We start from the raw sequence: 15,383 nt of genomic DNA, 5'->3' as shown, positions 1-15,383 counted from the left end.
AAGGTGGTGAGAGTGAACATCCTTGTTTTGTTCCTGACCTTAGGGGAAAGGCTCTCAGTTTGTCCCCATTGAAGATGATATTAGCTGTGGTTTTTCATATATGGCCTTTATTATGTTGAGGTATGTTCCTTCCAAACCTACTTTATTGGGTTTTTTTTTTTTTATCATGAATAGATGTTGTACTTTGTCAAATGCTTTCTCAGTGTCTGTTGAAATGATCATATGATTCTTATCCTTTCTTATTGATGCAGTGTATCATGTTGACTGATTTGTGAATATTGATTGAACCACTCTTGCAACCCAGAAATAAATCCCACTTAGTTGTGGTGAATGATTTTATTAATGTATTGTTGGATTTTGTTTGCTAGTATTTTGTTGAGGATATTTGCATTTATGTTCATCAGAGATCTTGGCCTGTGGTTCTCTTTTTTTTGTTGTGTCTTTAATTTGGTATCAGAGTAATGCTGGCATTATAGAATGAATTTGGAAGTTTTCCTTCCTTTTCTTTTTTTTTTTTTTTGGAATAGTTTGAGAAGAATAGATATTAACTCTTCTTTCACTGTTTGGCAGAATTTGCCTGTGAAATCATCTGGTCTTGGACTCTCGTTTGTTGGGAGTTTTTTAATTATTGATTCAGTTTTGTTGCTAGTTAATTGTTCTGTTCAAATTTTCTATTTCTTTCTTCTTCAGTTTTGGTCAGTTATATGTTTCTAGGAATTTATCCACTTCTAAGTTGTCCAATTTGTCAGCATATAATTTTTCTTAATATTTTCTTATAGTTGTATTTTTGTGGGGTTTTTTTATTTCTCCTCTCTTATTTGTGATTTTATTTATTTGGGTCCTTTCTCTTTTTTTCTTGAGAAGTCTGGCTGGTGGTTTATCAGTTTTACTTTTTTTTTTTTTTTTTTTTTGGTAAGAAACAGCTCCTGGTTTCATTGATCTGTTCTATAGTTTTTTTAGTTTTTGTATCATTTATTTCTACTCGAATCCTTATTATTTCCTTTCTTCCTTCTGGTTTTAGGTTTTGTTTGTTGTTCTTTTTCTGGTTCTTTTAGGTATAAGATTAGGTTGTTTATTTGAGATTTTTCTTCTTGAGGCAGGCCTGTATTGCTATAAACCTATCTCTTAGAAATTCTTTTGCTGTGTCCCAAAGGTTTTGTACCATTATGTTTTCATTTTCATTTGTTTCCATGTATTTTTAAATTTCTTCTTTGATTTCCTTGTTGATCTATTCATTGTTTAGTATCATGTTATTTAACCTCCATGTATTTATAGTCTTTCCAGGTTTTTTCTTGTGGTTGACTTCTGGTTTTATAATGGAGTGGTCAGAAAAGATGCATGATATAACTTTGATCTTTTTTAATTTGTCGAGGCTTGTTTTGTGGTCTAATATGTGATCAGTTCTGGAAAATATTCCCTGTGCACTTGAATAGAATGTGTATTCTGCTATTTTAGGGTGGAATTTTCTGAATATATCTGTTAAATCCATCTGGTCCATTGTGTCACTCAAAGCCGTTGTTTTCTCGTTGATTTTCTGTTTAGATGATCCTTCCATTGATGTAAGTGGGGTGTTAAAGTCTCCTACCATTATTGTATTATTACCAATACGATGTATTATTTCCTTTATGTTTGTTATTAACTGTTTTATGTATTTGGGTGCTCCCACGTTGGGTGCATATTTACAGTTGTTACATCTTAGTGTTGGATTGTCTCTTTTATTATTATATAGTGCCCTTCTTTGTCTCTTGTTATAGTTTTTGTTTTAAAGTCTTTTGTCCAACATAAGTATTGCTACTCCGACTTTCTTCTGATACCATTTGCATGATAAATGTTTCTCTATCCCCTCAGTTTCAATTGGCAGATGTTTTTATGTCTAAAATGACTCTCTTTTAGGCAGCATGTAGGTGGATCTTGTTTTTTTTATCCATTCTATCACCATATGTCTTTTGATTGGAGTGTTAAGGCCTTTTACATGTTAAGTAATTATTGATAGATACATATTTGTTGCCATTTTATAACTTGTTTTATGGTTGTTTCTGAACATTTTCTCTGATCCTTTCCTGTCTTTCTTTCATGATTTGCTGGTTTTCTTAATGATATATTTGGATTTCTTTCTCTTTATTCTTTGCATATTCATTAGTGGTTTTTGATTTGTGGTTACCATTAGGTTTGTATATAACGTCTTCTGCATACAGCAGTCTATATTAAATTCATGATCGTTTACATTTGAATCCATTCTCTACTCTTTTCCTACCCATGTTTTAGGTGTCATAGTTTACATCTTTTTATTTTGTGAGTTCCTTGACTGATTTTTCACCGGAATATTCATTTTTACTGCTTTTGTGTTTTCTACCTTCATACTGTCATTTCTGGTCTTTCCACTCAGAGTTCCCTTTAATTTTTCTTGCGGGGTTGGTTTAGTGGTCATGAACTCCTTTAGTTTGTGTTTGGAAAAATCTATCTGTCCTTCTATTCTGAATGATAGCCTTGCTGGATAAAGTATTCTTGGCTGCAGGTTTTTCCCATTCAGCACTTTGAATATATCATGGCATGCCTTTCTGGCTTGGAAAGTTTCTGCTGAAAAATTCACTGATAGCCTCATGGGGTTTCCTTTGTATGTAACTGTCTTCTTTTGTCCTGTTGCTCTTAATATTTTTTCTTTATCACTTTTTTTCCATTTTAATTACAGTGTGTCTTCATGTGGATCTGCTTTGGTTGATTTTTTGGGGGGTTCTCTGTGCCTCCTAGATCTGGATATCTGTTTCCTTCCCCAGATTAGAGAAGTTTTCAGCTATTATTTATCCTGATAAATGTCTGCCCCCTTTTCTCTCTCTCCTTCTTCTGGGACTCCTATAATATGTATGTTATTACATTTGATGGAGTCACTGAGTTCCCTAAGTCTGTTCTCATTTTGCATAATTCTTTTTTCTCTTTTTTGTTCAGTGTAATTACTTTCCATTACTCTTTTAGGTCATTAATTCATTCCTTTGTTTCTTCCAGCCTGCTGTTCACTCTATCAAGTATGTTTTTCACTTTGTTTATTGAACCCCTTTATCTCTACTGTGTTATTCCTAATCTCTGTCTTAATGGTCTCACTGATGTCCTCCACTCTCTTCTCAAGTTCATTGAGTATCCTTATGATCATTTCTTAAAATATTTTACCAAGCACATTAATTAAATCTGTTTCACTTAGATACCCAGTTGTGGCTTTGTCTTGTTCTTTCATTTGGTACAAATTTCTCAGTCTTCTCATTCTGTCTAAGTCTCTGTGCCTGTTTCTCTGTGTTAGGAGAGTTAGCTACATCTCCTGTTCTTTGAAGGTAATGGTTTTATAAAGAAGAGGTCCCGTAGTGCCCTGCAGTATAGTGTCCCCTGTTCCCCAGCACCAAGAAAGAATCATGAAAGAAAAGATATTTGAAATTAGACATTTCACATCACTAGTACCTCTCAGGACTCCTGTATTTCTCAGGTGGCACATTTCCTTTTGGACTTGAATAGATTGGAAAAATAGAACTTACGATTTATTTTATTTTTTTAATTATATGTTAGTTGTGATAATTAGGAAGATTTTTACTCTCTGTGGTTTAAACCAGAATTCTAACTAGTTTACCAAAGCTATCATGGACTTTTACAGGCAAGATAAATTTTTGTAATATTAATATGTCACATGTTAGCACTTTGGCTCAAATTCCTTTCTAGATTCTGTACCTGGTGAACTGGTCTGAATAGCATAAGAGGCAAGGATCTTTAGTCCTGTCAGGCTTAAATTTATTCCCATCCCATGCCTTCTCAAACTCTTTTATTTAGCCTTTAGAACTGGGAGAAAAGATTTAAATGGGTTAGGAGAGGTCATCTAAGCCTGAGGCAGTTCTCAGGCCTATCTATCATAAAAAAGAAAAGAGACTATAACATGAAGCCTTCCAAAGGTGAGCCAAAACATGTCATGTCAAAATTGGGTTATTTTTTAAAGTGAATGAGGAAATGCTTACTAATTATGTTGGAACAATAGGCTTAAGCAATGCCTGTCCTGGACAAACTATGGTCATCTTCCTTAGAGACGCTTAGGGGAGGCAAGGGCATTTAGCCTCTTCAGCTCTTTCACCAGAAGTTCCATCATGTAGTCCTGGTGTGCCTATCTTAACTCCCTCTGGACTGCTATGAGGGTTGTTTTGTTTGAGAGCCAGGAGCTCTCCCTGCCAGGTGGTGTTTCTCAAAGCATGATCAGTAGATCGTTTTTATCAGAATAATTTGAGGTGCTTATTAAAAATCAAAATTTTTCATGAGATCTAAGAATCTATAATTTTTAAATTTGAGACCAAGGTAAATTAGAAGTTGTAGCTAATTCTGAGGTTCTTCAACTTACTTAAAGACTTAGTTCCCAAAGACTGTTCATAATTCCATTTGTTCATTAAGGTCAAACTGATAGTAATTCTCTTAACTCATCTTTAAGGCCACCATGATGTAGGTACCAAAAATATTTTAAGAAAAGAAATTACAGTTCCATATGCATGTAAAAATTCTTAACAAAATAAAAGCAAATGAAATTTAATTATATATAAAAAAGATAACAGAACATGTTCAAGTTGGATTTATCCCATGGGTGCTAGGATGGTTTCATATTGGAAATCATTGTGAAACCAAGCACATTAACAGATTTAAAGAGAAAAACCTCATAAAGAATTTGATAAAGTTAAATACATAGTCACGATTTTTTAAAAAAGATTAGTAAATTGAGAACAGGAGGGAAGTTCTTTACTCTTATAAAAAAAAAAAAACTAAAAACATTATTCTGAATAGTTGAATATTAGAATCATTCTCTTTAATATCCGGAACTGGACCCTCAGATGGTCTGCCTAAGACTCGAGCACAACACCACTACCCCAGGAAGTCTCATTTCCATTCCAACAAGAACAAAGAACCTACCATAAACTAAGAGAAACTTGCCAAACTTCAGGCATAATTGTGCCTTGGTTAAAAACAAAAGACAAAAACAAAAATAAAAAAAAAACTGCCCTGAGATGGTATATAGAGTAACAGATGATACAACAAATATCTGTTATAATAAGTGATAAAAATTTTCAGTTCTCCTTAAACTAAGAATAAGCAGTATCTCTGATATTAAAGAGGTAGGTGTATTTGCAAACTGGGGAATGGTTATCTACTTACTTTAACAATCCTAACGCTCAGCTGTCTCTGGCAGCAAACACGTTTACCATTACCAGCCATGCTGAGACACAGCCCCTGACAGAAATGCCACCTGGCTTCTTAGACCATCTTGATATCGAGAAGCTTAAGGACACTGGCAGAAGCTGGATGGAAAAGCACCACTTGCTATTGGGGAGAAGGGTGATCTTGTTCAGAGTTTTGATGAGGCTTCCAATAATTAGCCAAATAGTTGACTAAACTTATTTTAAAAATAATAAAATTTCAGTAATTTTGAGTGCTTAAAAAGTTTTGTTTAGGGCTAACATATAGAATGATGAAATATAGAAACCTATAATATTTTAAATCCTGAGGCCCTTGAACACTGCTGGTTTTTAATTATTGCCTATATACACTTAGTTGTTTGTAGTTACTTAAGCCAAAGAAGCCGCAATATAAAGTTTAAAAGAAGGATTAATAAAGTCTTTGCCTAGTTAAAAAAAAAAGTAAGAACTAGAGAAGGGTGTTCACTAACACCACTTAAATTTAATATTTTATTGAAAGTTTCATAAGCACAAAGTTCAGAAAGGAGAAAATACTATTTTCAAATAGTATTTTTTTGCATAGAACGCCCCCAAGACTATAATAGAAATGAATTTAGCAAGATATTTGAAAATAAAGTTAATATACAAAACTTAGTTGCATTTCTGTATGTCACCAATAACCATCAAGATATGTAACTAAGACAAACGTCATTTACAGTAGAGTCAGAGAATGTCACATTTATGTCTAGAAATAAATCTAACAAAAATATTCAAGGCCTCTACACACAGGCGCACACGCACACACACACACACTATGATGAAGATCTAAATAAATAGATATGTCCTGTTCATGGACAAGAAGACAATATTGCGAAGGTGTCAGTTTTCTGCAAATTGACTTTTAGATTCAACGAAATTCCAATAAGATTTTTCATGGTATTCGATAGGATGAATAGCCAAGACACTTTTGAGGCAGAAAAGCAGGAATGGGGCATTACTAATATGTAGGAATTAAGATACCATCATGGTATTGGCCTAAGAGCAGATAGAATGATTAATGGACTAGAGAGTTCAGAAAGAGAGGTAATACATGTACTATTTTGATAAGATGATACATCTTTCAGTGAGGAGAGACTATTCCATAAATGAAACTGGTTATTAACAGGGATAACATATGAAGTTGTGTTCCTGTTTCACTTTACATACACAAATCAAGTAAAAGGAGACAATCGGTGAACAAATGAAGAGATATTAAAAATCACAGTGTGGGATACCATTTTATAACATTCAATTGGCAAAAATTGTACATATGACTCTATAGTATCTCTTCTGCGCTGCTGGTGGCAGTGTAAATTGGTATAACCACACGGGGGGAGGGTTTAGCATTATCAGAGTTGAGTATTCACATACACCAAAACACAGTAATTTCCTAGGGCTGTTCATGTGTATGTACAGCTGGAAACTGGTTAACAAACATGTAAATCCCAAAGATGATATGCTGTGGTATGATATAATTTTTTATTTAAAATAACTAAATGCATACTTTCAAAGAATGCATATATTTGCACAGTAAAACTGTACGAAAGGAAAGCAAAGAGTTAATGAACACAAGATTCAGGGTAAGGGTTACCTTAGCTGGGGAAGCCAGGGTGATGGAATGGAATAGAATGAGAGCAGAATGACCACGTAAGGTTCTAGCCTCTGTTTTGGGTACAAGTTTATGGCTCTTTATCACATTATTAAAAGAAATAAAAATAGGCTTTGCATGAACCAGTGACTTAGTGTGATATAAATTAAGAGTATTATAATACTGAACAGTCTAGTTTAATAGATTTTTTTAAATAAATTTTTTGACAGAAGTTTAAATTTGTGGCCCACAAATGGATATTTACCAAATAGGAGTGTGAGTTGCCCCTCAAAGCTTTTTTAACCAAACATATTCTAGCCTCCGTGCTGATCGAAAATGTGTGCGGCTGCACTTAACTGTGAGTAGGCTGAGTTCATATACTTTGAAAATCTTTAGAAAAATAACATCCTTCCTTAAACATCTCTGCTATTGTCATAGTGAACTTCATAGCAACTGTGATCACTGCACTCACCACCTTGTCACTTGTTCTAATTGCAAATTCAAATGGACCTGAAAATATGTGTTGAGACTGAGGGTGTGTAAGGAACACTTGCACTATGTTCAGATAACATATTCCCAAATTACCAACCATCTTCTGATTTAATATAAGGATCATGGTAGAGCTATTTCCACAGCCATTTCATCCATTTAATTTCTTTTCTCTTACTAATTATTATCCTTTGGATAGGCCCAGCAGAGTCCGGTGTAATATTTTATTTTTTCAAATTTTTATATTTACTTTTAAAAAATATCTTTGAGATAAAGCTTATATAAATAGCATATATTTAAAGTGTACAATTTGATAAATGTAGATATATGTACCTGTGAAACATCAACATAATCAAGACAACATATATATCTAGCACCTCCAGAAGTTTCTTGGTATCCATTTATAATCCTTCCCTCCTGCTCCCCTGCCCCCCCGCATTCCAGGCAAGCACTGCTCTGCTTTCTGTCACTATAGTTTACATTTTCCTTGTTTTTATATAAATGGAAGCATGCAACATGAATCATCTTTGCTGTTTGTTTGTTTTTTTGAATCTGTCGTCTTTCACTCAGCATAATTCTTTCGGGATTCATCCATCTTTTTATGTGTAGTAGTAGTTGATTACTTTGTGTTGATAAGTAGTATTCCATTGCTTGGCTATACCATAGTTTGTTTATCCATTAACTGGCTGATGGACATTTTTTGTTGTTTCCGGTTTGGGGCTATTATAAATAAAGATGCTGTGGACATTTACATGTAAGTCCCTTGGGTGAATACCTAGGAATTGAAGGATTGGGTCGTGGGTAGGTATATGTTGAATTTTCAGAGAAGTGGCTGAACTGTTTTTCAGAAGTGATTGTACCAGTGTCCATTCCCCTCAGCATTTTATGAGAGTTTGAATTACAGCACATCTTCACCAACATTTGGTATGGTCAATCCTTATAATTTTAGACACCTATATAGGTGTGTAGTGATAACTCAGTATGATTTTAATTTGCATTTCCCTGATGACTACTTAATATTGAGGATCTTTTCATGTGTGTGTGTTTTTTTTAATGTCTGTTTTGGTGATTGTCTTCAAATCTTACCCATTTTTTATTGAGATTTTTTATTTAGTTTTGAGAGTTATGTATTTTGAATACAAATACTTTATCAAAATTATGATTTATAAGGATTTTCTCACAGTGAAAAGGCTTTTCATTCTGTTAACAGTGTAATACAAAGCTACAAAGCAGAAGTTCTTAATTTTGATGAAGTCCAATTTTTCCGTGTTTTACAGATTATGCTTGTATTATTCTGTGTAAAATATTTTTGTATAACCTAAGGTCATAAAGATTTTCTTCGATATTTTTTTTCTAAAAGTTGTGTAGTTTTATGCTTTACATCTAGCTCCAGAATCCATTTAGTGTATGAGTTTTTGTATAGTTTAAGATATGGATGAAGGGGGGGTTGCACGTAGATATCCAATTTTCCAGCCCCATTTGTTGAAAAGACTATTTCTTTCATCAAATTTGGAAGCATTTTGACTGTTAACCTCTTCAGATTATTTTTCTAGTCCCACTTCTTCTGTCCTTTGGTGACATCATTTCCACATATATTAGGCTCCTTGAAGTTGTCCCATTCCTCAGTGATACTCCTCATTTACTTCAGTCTTGTTACTTCCCTGTTTTTTATCTTAGTTTCTGTTGCTGTATCTTCAAGTTTACTAATCTTGTTTTCTTCAGTGTCTAATCTGTTAGTCCCTTCTGGTGTTCTTTTTCCATCTCAGATATTTTGGTTTTCATCTCTAGAAATCTAAATTGAGTCTTTTAATCTCTGCCATGTTTCTACCTAACATGCCTAGTCTTTCCTCTAGCTTCTTGAACCTAAGACTATAATATATAAAGTTAAACTAACTATTTTAATGTCCTTCTCTGCTAATTTGATCATGTTTATCATTTCTGGATCACTCTTGATTTTTCTCCATATTTTAAATTATATTTTTCTGCTTATTTGCATGCCTGGTTATTTTTGATTGGTTATTATAAATCACGAATTTTACCTCGTTGAATGCTGGGTATTTTTGTATCCTTAGAAAATTCTTAAACTTTGTTCTAGGATACTGAAGTTACTTGGGAGCAGTTTGAATCCTTTCAGATCTTGCTTTTTAAGCTTTGTTAGGTACAGAGCAGGATTAATTCTGGGGCATAATCCTTCTGACTATTCAGTGCCTCATGAATTAATGAGATTTTTCCACTCACCTTAATGAGAAAAGAAATTATTCCTGACCCTGTATGGCCTGCCGATACTGCTTCTTATCATGCTGGTTCTTTACCTGACTTTGAGTAGTTTCTTCATGCCCATGCACTGATCACTACTCTGCTGAAGACTGGAGGGAGTGCTCTGCAGTTCTTGAGTATGCAGCCCTTTCCTCACTGAATACTCTATTCTGTACATTGCAGCCACCTTGGTCTCCCTGGTTGCCCAGCTCATTTCCTCAACTTGGAGACCACATAGGCTCTACTGAGATTCTTCTTTCCTGAGTTGCAACCTGGGAACTTCCACTGTGCAGTGAGCAGGGGCAACTGAATAGTTCATCTTGTTTGTTTCCATTTTTTTTAGGAATCACTGACTTCTTTGCCTGATGTCCTAAAAAATGTTTTGTCAAATTTTGTCCAGTATTTTAGTTGTTTCAGGTTGGAGAGTCCTTTATTGGTTCATCTTAGTCAGAAGTGTGAGTCATTTTATCTTATTTTTATTACCATGAGAATTTAATTTTTTAAACAGGTGAATCATTCCCATAGTTCAAAATTCAAGAAATATAAATAGGTATTCAATTGAAATCTCTCTCATAATCCACTACAAACCTAGTCCTCACTCCCCATAAGAAACCATGCTATTAGTTTATCTTTCTAGAGTTCCTTTATTCATATGCAAGTAAAAGTTATATATTATTATTCCTGTTCCACCTCCTTTTCAATGAAAAGGTTACATAGGATGTACACTACTTGCTTTTTTCATTTAACCATGTATTTTTAGGATCTTTCCTTATTGGTACATAGACTGCCTCTTGACACACATCACCACCTCCCCACCCTTTTTAATAGCTGCATAGTATTATATCACATAGATTTATCATTTATCACATAGATTTATCATAGTATTATATCACATAGATTTATCATTATCCCTTTTACTAAACAATTACGTTGTTGCTTCCAATCTTTTGCTACTAGGAATAATTTAGTAGTTAATAGTCTTGTACATAAGTCATTTTGCATGTCTGAGCAACATTGCTGTTTAATACATTCCCAGAGGTGGATTACTAGGTGAGAAGATTTTTGCATTTGTAATTTTGATAGCTATTGTCAAATTGTTCTTCCGAGGGATTGAACCAGATCCTCCACTAACCTGTTAGGAAAATGCCTATTGGCCCATAGTTCCCGTCTTTAGAATGTTATCAAATATTTGGATTTCTGCAAATCTGGCAGGAAGAAAATGTTGTTATAATATAAGTTTTAATTCGTATTTCTATCTGAGTGATGTTGAACATTTCTTGTGTTCAAAAGCCATTTGTACTTCCCGTTCTCTGTTCTGTCTACTTTAGATTGTCAATTGGTCAGTTTTTTCTTTTAGTGATAAGAATATGAGATTGAAATATTTTAGTAGGTTGTGTTTAATAACTTCTTAATAATGAGTGAACTGTTAACATACATAGTCTATTAGTAAAACACTTTACAATATACTTAATAAAATATTCTAAGTCTGGTTAAATCTCTAATGACTTTAAGGTCATTACAAATCTTTAGATCAAAGGTTGGGTTAATTGATTTTTCAGACAGATTTTTAAAAGTCAAAGTAAAACCAGGCTAATCTGAGTTTTTGAGCATGAGAGTAATGTTCTAAAATTAGTTCAATAAATGAAATAATAAAAATTGTTCCCTCTAGAAATGTTTTACATTTGAGAGACATTTTGTTCCACAAATAATGACATTTCCAGAACAATTTGATGGGAGTAGGGGAAAAATTATTTGAAATTTAGGCGATCTCAGAAAATCTGAACTTATGGCTACAAAATATATGTTGTCCCACAGATAAGAATGATAAACATTCCTGCTTAGATGACAGGATGCTCTTACTATTCATTTGGTGCAGCTTTCTTGAAAAGTAAGGAGTATCCAAGTATTTTTTTAAAAACTTTGTATACCCATCCTTTTTCTCTGCCTCATCTCAAACACCTCTACCTTTTTGCTTTTATCATTTATAATTTTCAGGTGTTATACCCTATGGACATTTAATGAGGGGAGTAGTTACTTTACCAAATGAGTGAAGTAATAAAATGGGCCAGTAGTTTGTTTATATTTTGTTAATTTATTATCAGTTTAAAAGTCTGGCTTTATTTATGCAATGAAAAATATATTTTTAGAGTTGCATCAGTATGGAGAGGCATCCAGCACACGTCCGTCAGGTATGATGTCATTCCAGGACATTCTCTGGTATTCCGTTTTTCTGTCTTATCAGCCAACTAAATTTACCTTGATTAAATAATAATTTGGGTTTTCTTTTTCCATTGCCAAAACATTGAGCTGCATGCCATTGTCAAGTTAGCCAGTTGTCACATTTTAGCAATCTTAATATTGTTTGTATGCTTGCTTTTTAGATATTTCTAAAATTGTATATCAAAAAAATTATTGGCTTACTGATTTTTTAAATAATATTTAGCCTTTCCAAAGTTATTGAAAACGTTCTGAATGCTTTCTACCAAAATTATCTAATTGTAAATAACTAAAATTTAGTCACGTTTCCAAACTTAGTTACTTTTAAATTATTTTAATATGCATCCATCACATTTTACCACACTAATAATATAATGTATCTGCTTGTGTTACTTGAATATCTTGTTTGGTTACATTTATAGAAGTATGATAACAAGTATGATAACAATGTTATTTTAACTAATTTTGTGCTTTTCTGCTTGTTAAAGTTTACCTGATGATTAATGCCAAGTCAGTTCTTCAGTAGATACAATTTGAATTTTTATAAATATGCATGAAAAAACTTGTAAGAAAGTAATCTAAACTTGCCATCAAATACAAAATGCTTAACTTATTAGGATTTACATTAAAGTGAATAAGCAAAATATTCCAGTTATTGGAGATAACTAATATTGGTAACTGGCATACTTTTATTAATAAAACATATTTAAAAGAAATTTTTTGTATAGTTCATTGAATTTAAATTGAGAAATAGTTTCAAGCTCTTTTCATTGTTTTTCTGACAATTAATTTAATGCTAATTATTTAAATCAGAGCAAGATGATTTCAGAAAAGTATTTTCCACACAAGTTTTGGCCAGTGTAAATCTGCGTGATCATAACAAATATATTACCAGTGATGAAAGTTGGGTTTTTAATTTTTTTTGAGTTACTAAGTATATTTCAGGTCTGACTTCAACATGAACATTCATTGTTTAATTTTGATTTCTGAGCACTTTGAAAAAGTACACCCCCCCCAAAAAAAGTCCTATTATATCTGAAATATATGCCTTAAATCAGCTGCATATATTGTTTCTGGGTATTAATCAGAAAGTGGCATTTCACTGAATAAAAATTATGCAGTGTTAGTTAGAAAATCATGTGAAAAGACGGGAAGTATAAGAATGGTGAAGTATGATTGTTAAACTGTTGGTTTAAGATTAGACATTAAAATAGAAACAAAATTTTAATTGTAGTACTAATATTTATTTTCTTTAATGATGCCAAATTATTAATGTGTAATAATTGATATTTATTTGAGTGTGACAAGGTCCTTAGTTGAAGTACTAAGTAGTCGATTACAATTAAATCACAGTGATTTGAAAAAGATTTCAAAAATCTAGTGACAAATGATACATCTGTACTACTTTAAATTGTGCTGTGTTTTAGGTGTTTGTGAAATGTCATTTTGATTATAACCCATACAATGATAACCTGATACCCTGCAAAGAAGCAGGATTGAAGTTTTCAAAAGGAGAAATTCTTCAAATTGTAAACAGAGAAGATCCAAACTGGTGGCAGGTTAGTATGCTTCTCATAATTTCCTCACCTGCTTTTTTATTTTCAATCTTAGATCTGGCCAATATCTGAATATTCAGGAAGAAGGTATTAGCATTTGTTCCAATGATTTTTTCTGCATGAACAGCTCCAGCTTCATGGCTGCTAATTTTGTGGACAGAAGATCAAATTGAGAAGGAATTTGCGAGTAGCTGTTAATAAATGCAGACTTAACTAGCCTGTGGAGATATTCCATTGGTTTAGGGATTAGAACAGTTGGTTCTTCCACATGAGTGATTCCAGTAAAATATGGTATTGGGCAAGAACAATTCACTTGGGGTCATCCCTTCTCAGTGTTTGCTGTTGTTTAACTAGAAGTCTTTTACTATGTGTGTAATAGTGTCTTTATCTCTTGTCTCCTCTCTCTATATATATTCATGGCAAATAAAACATAATTTCTTAAGCTCTTAAATCTGTTTCCTTACCGCTCCTCAGTTACTGAGAAATGAAGGTTTGCTTTATGATTAGTGTTAGTTAGTTGGTCTTGGATTGAAATATGTGTATATGGAAAGAGATGTGTGTTATCACCGTATTTTCCCCAACTTCATTTTCTAAAGATCTCTGGGATCGTGTTCTTTTTCCTTTCCTCTAATACAGCTTTCAGAAATCTTTAGCAGCAGAATTAAGTCTGATTTTGTAATTGTTTACACTGTGTAATATTCAGAGCTGGAGAAACTGACAAATCAGGAAGTCTAAAATCCCTCAAACCATCAGAACAAGTGAGAGTCTCACTAAAAAGCAAGGTGTATGAGGAAAAGACCCAGAACCTAGCGCTAAACTCTGAATTAAATGGAAATGCTGGTAGCTCACATTAGCTCTGTTAAGTTATATTGACTTCTAAGGGGGAATGAATAACAAGAATGAGAATAGTCTTATTAATGTGTCCCTAAATTTAAGACATTATCGTGTACAAGTGCATTATGCAGTGAGAGAACTAAAGCATAGGTAAATTAAAAGGAATCCACAATCTCTGGATATTTCCACTGAATTTCTTAGAACTCTCATCAAAAAGTCTTTCTGTGGCTGTTTCTTTTATTGAAGTTTTCCAGGAAATTTTTCTTTTTCACCCCCCTCTGTGAGTGTCATCTCTTAGTTCTGTCTTCTCATCCTGTCACCATTATTTCAGTCTCTTCCCTGCATTTGGTGATGTTACTTTAATTTTATTTTTTAGGATTTAAATGGCTAAAAATGATGCCAGATTTTTCAGTGCTAGCTGTAAATATAAAAAACCCTAATTTTGTGGGATAAGCCACTAGCCGCCAGTTCCTTAGCCACTATTTTAAAATAACACTTTTTTGGATTTCAAAACTTAGTTTCTTGACAGTAGATGTAGTTTTGCCTATTTTAAACATAGGATATTGAGATTCTGTCTCTAGTAGGATTAAGGTTGATAGTAAATACCTTAGGGTGCTAATGAAATGTCCTTTTAATACATAAAATAGTATTTATCCTTTCTGCTCTTTGACTAACTTAACATTATAAATAAAAAGTTGTAGTAATTTAAAGATCCTGTATACCTTTGTGTTTTGGTCCCAAAATTTCGATACCAGATGGCAGACTGATTAGATGCCAGTTGATTCCTTAGTGCTAAAGTGTTTAAATATCTAAACTGACAATGCCATGAATTTAAATCTCACGGTAAATTTTGAAGTGCAATTGTGATATATTTTTACTGACTATTGCTTGTCCTGCTTACTAGAATATGGCCTCAAATTTTGGTCACTGAAATATATAATTCATTAATTTGATTCTAGGCTAGCCATGTAAAAGAGGGTGGAAGCGCTGGTCTCATTCCAAGCCAGTTCCTGGAAGAGAAGAGAAAGGCATTTGTTAGAAGAGACTGGGACAATTCAGGTGATGCGCTCAACACAATGTGTAACAAGTAGTTCTTCTTGGTCATCTTTTCCTCTTTCATCTGAATCAGCAAATGAATTTATTTAAAATATATCTAAAATCAGTCCGTCCCATCTACTTTGTTGTATCTCTCTCAAAAGTAAACTTTTTGATCCCTGT

General features: G+C 33.2%; 1 protein-coding gene across 7 annotated transcripts in view; it reads left to right on the top strand.

Moving 5' to 3' along the window:
- PALS2 (protein associated with LIN7 2, MAGUK p55 family member) overlaps positions 1-15,383 on the top strand; it is a 108,315-nt gene that overhangs the window by 71,653 nt on the left and 21,279 nt on the right. For 6 of the 7 annotated variants that reach the window (XM_045793013.2, XM_045793014.2, XM_045793016.2 and 3 more), the window contains 3 exons: positions 11,706-11,747; positions 13,203-13,334; positions 15,125-15,224. In XM_045793013.2, the coding sequence (XP_045648969.1) occupies positions 11,706-11,747; positions 13,203-13,334; positions 15,125-15,224 (274 nt within the window). The remainder of the gene's footprint in view (positions 1-11,705; positions 11,748-13,202; positions 13,335-15,124; positions 15,225-15,383) is intronic. The other variant, XM_087860964.1, reaches the window with a different exon arrangement.

Source organism: Ursus americanus, chromosome 3 (assembly GCF_024610735.1).
Source record: "Ursus americanus isolate L20-20 chromosome 3, mUrsAme1.1.p, whole genome shotgun sequence".
Taxonomy (NCBI): Eukaryota; Metazoa; Chordata; class Mammalia; order Carnivora; family Ursidae; genus Ursus; species Ursus americanus.
This window is presented reverse-complemented; position numbering and strand designations above follow the sequence as displayed.